General features: G+C 44.2%; 1 protein-coding gene across 2 annotated transcripts; it reads left to right on the forward strand.

Annotated features, from left to right (window-relative positions):
* The first annotated feature begins 3,512 nt into the window (after positions 1–3,512).
* On the forward strand, positions 3,513–6,421 carry LOC136463824 (wall-associated receptor kinase 5-like). Of its 2 annotated transcripts, XM_066462807.1 has the most exons (3): positions 3,513–4,324; positions 4,707–4,826; positions 4,909–6,421. In XM_066462807.1, the coding sequence occupies exons 1-3, from the start codon at positions 4,123–4,125 to the stop codon at positions 6,144–6,146; spliced, it is 1,560 nt and encodes a 519-aa protein (XP_066318904.1). In that variant the 5' UTR covers positions 3,513–4,122; the 3' UTR covers positions 6,147–6,421. The 2 variants fall into 2 exon arrangements, with proteins under 2 accessions (XP_066318904.1, XP_066318905.1); XM_066462808.1 differs by lacking the exon at positions 4,707–4,826.
* The last annotated feature ends 3,338 nt before the right edge of the window (positions 6,422–9,759 follow it).

A 9,759-nucleotide genomic window follows, 5' to 3' on the forward strand; every position in this document is an offset into this window, starting at 1 on the left:
AGAGAGGGATGGGGAGGAGCAGTGGGCCGGGAGGGAGGAGCGGGCGCGGGGTGACTAGGCCAAGGGAGGAGATAAGCTGGAGTGCCCACGCGGGAGAGGGAGAAGGGAATGGAGAGCTAGGCCGACTCGGCAGAGAAAGGAAGCAGGGCGCGGGATGGAAAAGAGGCAGGCCGACTGGGCCAGAAGAGAGGGAGAGGAAGAAAGTGAGTTTTCCCCCTTTTTTATTCTTTTCTTTTCTTTTATTTCAAAACTATTTTCAAAACATTTCAAAAGCATTTGAGATTATTTTGAATTTTGGACCAAACCACTCATCACAATAAAATGCAACGGCATGGATGCTCATACATGTTGCTAAATTCCCATGATAAATTTTAATTTAATGAAGATTTTTATTTTCCTATGTTTTCATGAGCACAAAAATTCATAATTAAATCAATTTATATCTATTTCGGAAAGAGCAAATTTTAGGGTGTTACAATGTGCCTTTCTTCATGGAGATCGTAGTAACTTTGGCTTGGTCAATTTGGGAAGTTGGAAATGATGCTATGTTTAGGAATATTGCTCCTTCTTTCTAAAGTTTCAAGAGGATTTTCAAAAGAGAGTTTGCTTGGGTTATACTTCGAGCAAGACCAAGTTATCAACCTTTTATTTCTCAAAGGCTAGAAGTCCATGTGTATTTTTTTTTATTTTCTTCTTTATCTCATGAGACATCTTTCTAAAACTCTGTTTATAGTTTTAATAAAAGCTCGGTAGGGGCGCACCCCCTCTTGTTTCACTCAAAAAACAAGAGCGCGGTGCTCTGTTTTAAACCGCACCTAGGCGGCACTAGTTTTTTATTTATTTATTTTTAAGAAACACCTAGGCGGTACTAGCTGCCCAGCTGTCTACTTGCTACTAACCCAGTCCGGCCCGGTCACGCGCGTATTGGGCTTCCCGTTCGTCGCTTCTCTGGTGCGAGCCGGTGTCGCCTGATCCAGCCTGAAGTTTGACCGAGGTGACAGGTGACATCCTCATCAAAATGGCTGTTAGATAGCTTACTATGGCCTATGGCAGGAGCGCTCTCTAGTCTCTAGTTTTGATTTTTTTTTTTTTTTGAAACGTCAGCAAAAGCTTTGCCGAAAAATATTAGAAGGATAAAAGAAAAAAAAAAGGTTATTTAGAAAGTCTCTAGTTTTGAAATGAATGACAACAAAACTTTAAACGCAAATGCTTCACGGGCCTTACTAGGCCTGCGCACTGGATAGGCCCAACAACACCTCTACGTCTTTTCCATCTCCGAAAATTTCCACACTCGACTCAAATTGGTGTCGCGGTGTCACCAAACATACGCCCGCCGCACTTCGCCCCGCCACGCCCCCTTCCCCAACAGCGCGCCTGTCCCACACCACGCCGTGCCCCATCGCCGGTCGCACCGTGCCCCGCCCCCCGTGAGCGGACGTCTTTGGACGATTACGACCGAGCAACAACGATGCTGGAGAAGCAGCAGCGGACCGCACCGGCGGGCACGAGCCTAGGCCACGAGTAGGCGCGAGAGAATCTGTAGGAGGAGCGACAGGGCCGACGTCCTGCAGCTAAGGTGTACACTAGGCCGACGTCTCCCCACAAGGTAGGACGTGGCAGCACGGCGACGTCGTGTTTCAAGTGTTTCAGGCGTTCTTTGATCTGGATGTTGTGAAAGTATATCTGAGATGTTGCATATGTTGCAATGATAATATACACATGTTAAGCGTATATTTTCAAATATTTTAGGTGTTTTAGACGTATGTTTCAAGTGTTTGATCTAGATGTAGCAAAGTAGATATGGGTGTTGCATATATATGTATGTTGCAAGAGTATGTTTCAAGTGTTTTAGTAGTTTTATAGGTATGTTGTAAGTGTTTTATCTGGATGTTATATATGTTTTGCAATGACTACACACGTGTTTTCAAGTATTTTTAGGTGTCTTGCAAGTGTTTCAGACGTATGTTGCATGTGTTTCGGCTGCAGAAGTGATCTTATGTTGCATATGTTGCAACGGGACCCACCTGCTGTAGCTGGTGGGGTGCCGTGCATGCGCGTAGGAAGCGGAGGGGGATGGAGGCAGGGGCCGGGGTCACGAACGTGTGAAGTGAAGGGGGGATGGAGGCAGGGGTGCATGGCCCCGCGTGCATGCGGGCGCAGGAACCAGAAGGGGTGCAGGCGTCCGGACGGGGAGGCACGGAGGTTCCCACATGCGCGCAGACGCACGTGAAATGTAGCAAGAGGTGTTGGCATCCGAACATAGGTCTCTGTCCGGACATCCGGACATTAGCCAAGCCGAACTTTAAAATTGACTTGGGAATCGGGATAGAATAAGAGTGAATTCGACAGTCGGAGTGGATATACAATTGCAAAGACACAAAGAAACGTACTTTGAAGTTGCACTGCAATGAGATTTTGACATGCCTGCCATTTCATGCTCGGACGAGTGTCCTCGCGTGCTGGCCAGCTTGAACTCAAACCTGCATATATTCAGACAAAGTAACACTTCATATTAACCTGTAGTTGTTCTAGTACAAACCAGAGATCTTGGCACGTGGAATAGAACAGAGGATTTACAGCACAACGAAGTGAAAGGCTAGATAGGTTATATCTTGTTAATGTAAAGGCATTAGTGTCTTCAGGTGTAGAAATCGAATTCGTTCTAGATGAAGCAAAACTAGATGGCCCAGCCTATCAAGTACGAACAGCTGCTTGTTACGGAGCCACTCAGCCACCTGCACAAACATGTTGGTTCGCGTTGTCAAAGGCTAGCTGTCTGTCCTGGTCTCGGCGTTGCGCCAGCGTCCAGCGTATGTACGCCGGTTGAGTGTAACACAAAGCTTTCCTGAATTTCTCACTGAATTTTAAAAAACACTCTAAAACTCGAATACCGGCTAACATAATAGCCTTTTAACTTTCAAAACCCGACAGTTTCGGAGGTAGCCCCAGCCCTCTCGCAGCTGGTCTGCAAGTGTAAGCAGAAAACGCAATCGGTTGCGCAAGCCCTTGCAAACGGGCAGTGGATTTGAGAGATCACTGGAGGCGTCTCAGTCCAGGCGCTGGTACATACTAAAGCTCTGGGATCGACTAACAGAAGTAAACTTGGGGCAAGGGGTGGTTGGTGAGCTCATTTGGCGCTGCCCTCCGAGTTGGGAGTTCAGCTCCAAGTACAGCTCTTCACCTTGGATCCTTGCCTTTCGATTTCGGAGAGGATGGAATGCTCTAGGAAGTTTCTTAATAGGAACGTGAAGATCGTTTCCTGTCAGTGTGGTGGGACCTGGAACGTGCAGATCACGACTCGGAGTCACGTACTCACGTGTGGACCAGACGCTAGCGACCGCGCGTGACGTGCCCGGCGGGCGACGACCATGACATCTGATGGGGCAGTAGTAACTATGGCGTGTTACAATCTTTGCTCCGGACAGGAGTATCTACGCGTGCACGAAACTGTATCGGTAGCCTTTAAATATGCGTAGTCCGAGTCCCGTAAACCCAGAACCCCGACGCTTCACACAACCCACAGACAAGCTGATTGACTTAATCATGAGCTCGAGTAGAGTGATGGTTTGCGCCATGGCGTTCGCTCTGGCGTGCTTGGCGGCCATGCCGCCTGCTTTCGCTGCCTTGGGCGACAACGGAGGGATACTGTATATCCCGTCCGCTGCCTCCTTAGCTCATCACTGCCCCTCCAGCTGTGGGAACGTCGACATCACCTACCCCTTCGGCATTGGGCCCGGCTGCTTCCGACAAGGCTTCCAGTTCGAGCTTACTTGCAACCACACCACTCAACCTCCAAAATTGTTTCTGGGTAACAGCACAATTCAGATTACTGACATTTATGGTTCCAAGGTATCCATCCCAGCTATGTTCTTCAACAGTAGCTTGGAAGAATCTGGTACGAACACCCACAATATATCTTGGAATGCTCCCGCCAAGGGTATTACTATCCCCGGTTATAGCACTTTCTTCTTCCTTGGCTGCGATTTTGATGTTGACTTGTTTGACTCTGTGAGGAACCCTATCGGCTCCTGCAAGCTATTGCCGAATCAAGGGCCTCTCAGGCTTTCAAGGAACAATTGTTCGGGCTGGTAATATGGCCTCTCAGACGAATTTGATTTTTCTATGGAATATGACATTGTTATACGATGGGCAGTTACAAATTCATCTTGTGAACAAGCTATGCATGGGAATAGAAGTAAGTATGCATGCCGCAGTGGAAACAGTGATTGCAAAAACGTGATCCATGGGAAAACATTTATGGGATATCGTTGCAAGTGTTCTACTGGCTACACAGGAAATCCATACATACAGGACGGCTGCAAAGGTACATCCCTCTCATCGATCAGTAGTTCAGTACGTCTACAGAGCATTACATCACTCATACCCAAAATGGAATGCATATTAGTCGGATCACATGCTCTAACAGAGCTGTAATTCGAAAATCGGATCAAATTATATAAACATTGGATTTGTTTTCAGCATAGTATAATACAAGAAAATATGATAGTCTCACCATTCCAAATTACAAGACATTTTGGTTTTTCTAGATACATAGCTTTTGCTATGCACTTACTTATACACTAATGTCTAGATACATAGTAAAATCAATGTATCTAGAAAAGCTAAAACATATTATAATTTGGAACAGGGAGAGTATATTTGTAACGGTCAATATAAATATTGAATAACAAATTAGATGTCTACAGATATTGATGAATGCTCGCTGCCAAACTACTGCAATGGTACATGTGAAAATATCCCAGGAAGCTATAAATGCACGCCATGCCCTTACAGTAAAGAATTTGATTCTATTAAGCTTCTTTTGGGTAAGTCATAGCAAACAAAATCCCCTTGCAATTACATTTTGTAACATTAACATGGTCTTATAACCACAGCAAATGCATATAGGTATTGCAATTGGAATTGGTTGTGGCCTTGGCTCCATATTTATTGCATTGGGTGCAATTCTACTTGTCAATAAGTGGAAGAAAGGCATCCAAAAGAGAATCCGACGAGCATACTTCAAGAAAAATCAAGGTTTGCTATTGGAGCAACTGATCTCAGATGAAAGCGCTACAAGCAAAACAAAGATATTCTCATTGGAGGAACTAGAGGAGGCGACTAACAACTTTGATGCTACTCGTGTTCTTGGTCGTGGAGGACATGGAACAGTTTATAAAGGGATTCTATCAGACCAACGTGTGGTGGCTATAAAAAAATCCAAAATAGTGGAGCAAATAGAGATAGACCAATTTATCAATGAGGTTGTCATCTTGTCTCAAATCATCCATCGTAATGTGGTGAAACTGTTTGGTTGCTGCCTAGAAGATGTGGTGCCCTTGCTTGTATATGAATTCATTTCAAATGGAACCCTGTATGAACTTCTTCACACTGATACTACATTAAAATGCTTGCTTTCATGGGATGATCGCATTAGGATTGCAACAGAAGCGGCAGGGGCTCTTGCTTATCTACACTCAGCAGCTACAATACCAATTTTCCACAGAGATGTCAAGTCTTCAAATATACTATTGGATGACAACTTCACCACAAAGGTTTCAGATTTTGGTGCTTCAAGATCTCTTTCACTTGATGAGACCCATGTGGTGACAATTGTTCAAGGAACATTCGGTTACTTGGATCCAGAGTATTATCATACCGGTCAACTAACGGAGAAGAGTGATGTATACAGTTTTGGAGTAATACTTGTGGAACTCTTGACAAGAAAGAAGCCAATTTTTATTAATGATTTAGGTGCAAAGCAAAGCTTGTCCCATTTCTTCATCGAAGGACATCACCAAGGGTCTCTTATTGAAATAATGGATACTCAAGTTGTGGAAGAAGCAGACCAGGAAGAGATTAGTGAAATTGCCTTACTTGCAGAAGCATGCTTAAGGGTAAAAGGAGGAGAGCGACCATCTATGAAAGAAGTAGAGATGAGGTTGCAATTCTTAAGAACAATGAGGCTGAGAAAAAGACATCATTTACCCGAAAAAGATGGAGATATTGAGCCTTTGCTATGTGGAAAATCTAAGAACTCACTTAAACATATCGATCTTATTAATGTTGCACATATACCACCTAAAGAGACCTCGAGATGCTACAGTTTGGAACAAGAATTTGTATCTTCGTTTAGGCGACGCTAACTACATTATGCTAAGATTATAGAGGGTTTGCTTATATACTGCTGCATATGAGATATCATATATTTAGAAGTTACATTTAATTTCGTATCTTTGGATGAGATTGTTTCACACAGATTCATTTTATATGTAATATGCACAATGTACTGTAGACCAGATGGCTTGTATCCTTCTATATGATGGCATGTATCCCTTCTATATTTTCTGTAGATGCATACAGGGTATAGCATCAGGTCCATGTATTAAAGATAAGGTTCTATAAGAACATAGTTGTGGTTGTCGACAAGTCTATTGATAATTTGATATCAGTTGCCAATGGCTCAATCAGTGGCTCCGGTAGGCATCAGACTAATACATGATTTCAACTGCAACACATTGCTGCACTTTTTGTCATAATCAGGCTAGCACATGATTCCAGTAGGCATCAGACTAACGTGAATTGACACTCATATATGAGAACAGAAAGATATGGCAAACTCACTCTTCCCTTCAATGTCCTTGCATGACAGTACCAACTTCGTTGTCCTTTCATGACATTATCAATAGCACGGCCATCACGTGTATTCAACACAGAACTTCAAAGTCGCATATGCAGATATGAAAGTATGTACAAGTCTACCCTACGGATGCAACTGATCTGCATAAGAAAAATCTGAATTAGCTTGTCGCATATTAGACTTATAAAACTTCTGTAAGTGCGAGCGTGCGTGGATCATCAGTACCTATATTTTGAATATTTTGTACCAACTATCGGTATTACATACATGAAGCAATAAATTCCACTTAAAATGACCATGGCGCAAGGGAGCCTACCAATTCAAGGAGACAACAGTAGCCAAGGCCATGGAGAAAACGCCTCAACCGTCTGCTCGTGCTGCGAGCCTTGGAGGAGAGAGGATGGGATCCTGAGCCCGAGGGGAGCAGTGAAGCATGCCCCGCTCATGCTGTTCCGCTTGCTCTAGTGACTGGCGAGTACCGACCCTACGGCGACCTATGAACAGTAAAGTGCGGCACTCGGCAGCGTCGGTGGCGAGGAGTCGAGGACGGAGCAAGTAGAGAATTGGTTGGTTTGGCGCAGGAATTGTTGGGCCTCAAAGGATTTTCTTCGGTGGGTCAGGGCGGTGCTTGCGTAAATGTGGCCCAAGAACTGCTGTGGGCAGCATGGGTCAAGGACGATTTTTAACACGGCAAGCATCCAGGTAGCCAGCATGCTCAATGTGCTTGGGCCTCATGTCACCAGACAATCCTACTTCCAATTCAGTTTTGTTGGTTCTTTGCCTTGATTTGCCAGTAGGTTCTTCCTTAAGAAAGTCACTAGATCACCTAACATGATCCAAATTATGGCTCTGATCACACTGCAATGCCTGCAGGCGTGACCCTAGTGATTGGGCCGTGGTATAGCCGTATAGTGTAAAGAACCATCCAAATGTTTAAAGCTTGCTCTCTGTTTAAGCATCTTTGCATAAACTGATTCTCTCGGTCCATATGGATTAGAGTGAAAAATGTACTAATTTTCCACCTTGAATTCAAGGCCATTGCTAATGTGGAAGCCACAGGAGAGTCACGCCTAACGTAATAACCCATAAACTTCTGAGAAGCAATGGGGCCCTTAGTAGTGATATTTTGGTTTTGTCATTTTCCATACCTAAGAACGACGATCACGATGAATTAGTGGGCTGATAGTGGCAGATGTTTCGAGTGGACAGACTTGACTCGACTAAGAGCATTATCTCTATTAGCCTCTCGATAATCTATACTCGACTAAGAGCAGAGTTTTCCTTAAGTCACTGGATCACCTAACATGATCCAAGTTATGGCTCTGACCGCACTGCAGTGCCTGCAAGCGTGACCCTAGTAATTGGGCCGTGGTATAGTGTAACCAAATGTTTAAAGCACTACTCTACAAATCCAATGCTAAGCACAGGCACATTTCAGTTGTCAGAGGATATGAAGTTATGAACTTTGTTCTAAATTCATATTTTAGAGTCGTGAGTGCATCATGGTAGGTGCCCGCTCTCTGTTTAGGCATCCTTTTCATAAACTGATCCTCTCAGTCCATATGGATTAGAGTGAAAAATGTACTAATTTTCTACCTTGAATTGAAGGCCATTGATATGTTTTCAGACAAAATGGAAGCCACTAGAGAGTCATGCCTAACGTAATGACCCACAAAATTCTAAGAAGCAATGGGGCACTTAGTCGTGATACTTTGGTTTTGTCGTTTTCCATACCTACAAACGATCACGATGAACTAGTGGGCTCTAATGGTGGTAGATGTTTCAAGCGACAGACTTGACTCGACTAAGAGCATCTCTATTAGCCTCTCATTAATAATCTATCTATACTCCAATATATAAATACTAAGGTAACATAATATACTTTTTATGGATATAGATGTTAAGCCCTAGGGATCATCTAGGTGTAGATAGGAGGGTGAATCGCTTACTGGTTGATTCAAAATCGGCCTAGAACACGAGTCAGGAGAGGGAGACAGTGAGAGAGGGAGATGTGTGTAGGTGTATCTGACCGTCGGCTTTGGAGGATGATGAGCCGTCCATGGCGTAGTCGTGACAGAGGGTGTCGGGGTAGTAGAAGCAGTAGCGTCCGGCGCGGTGTAGATGTCCGGCGTGGCGCAGAGACGGTGGTGGCGGTGGCGAAGGCGATGGCGCTTCCCGTCGCTTACAGCTCCCCTTTCTAGATCGGACTGGGGTTAGGACATCACGGTGGGGCTGGCAGCTGCGGTGAATCTCATGTCTTGTGCCCCAGCCCCCATCGTCCTTTTATGACGCTGCGCGATGGGGGCCCATTAGCCAGTAGAAAGGCTGAGCGATCCCGATCAGGGCGCGGATCAAGGGCCCAATTGGCCGTCCCTTGATCTCACCTTATGTCTTAAACTTAACTTTCTCTTTCTTTTTTCCATTCCATCACAGATCAGTGCATAGAGCGTGCCTCATCGTCACGGTCAGTTGCCATTAGATTTAACAGCTACAATGCACCTCTCTGTTTTGAAACAGATACTCAACTAGGCCCTTAGTATCCAGAAATTATAGGCTTTCCCGTAAACCCATGTCGACTGTGTGTTCTCTGAACGCGCTGGGTGGTAAGCCTTTGATAAGCGGATCCGCAAGTACTTACTCGGTACTTATGTGCTCAATGCTTTCAAAATGATTCTAGATTTTCTCCTTTACAATATATAACTTAGTGTCAATGTGTTTGACAGCACACTTGACCTGTTATCTTAGGAGTTAACTTACTTTAAATGATTATTATTATTGTCTACCATTGTTAAATCCAGGTGCAAATTCTCTTAACCTCCTTTTACCTATTCCTTAAGCCTCATGTCAAGCTATACTATGGTATGCATCACTGATGACACCATAACTGTTTCTTTGAAGCTTTTTCACAATAATACTCTAACTGCTAGTGTTAGCAACTGCTGTGGATTTCACTACACATCTCGCCAAAACTTAACATTTGTACCCTCAACTATTTGAGAGTACTTGTTCTTTCTTACTGAGCATGAGGCCTATGATACTTTGCAAAATTGCAAGACATTCTCATCTCCATTCCAGTGATCTTTATCTGGACTGGACTTCTGCCAAAATATCCCGGATAC

This window comes from Miscanthus floridulus, chromosome 7 (genome assembly GCF_019320115.1).
Source record: "Miscanthus floridulus cultivar M001 chromosome 7, ASM1932011v1, whole genome shotgun sequence".
Classification (NCBI taxonomy): domain Eukaryota; kingdom Viridiplantae; phylum Streptophyta; class Magnoliopsida; order Poales; family Poaceae; genus Miscanthus; species Miscanthus floridulus.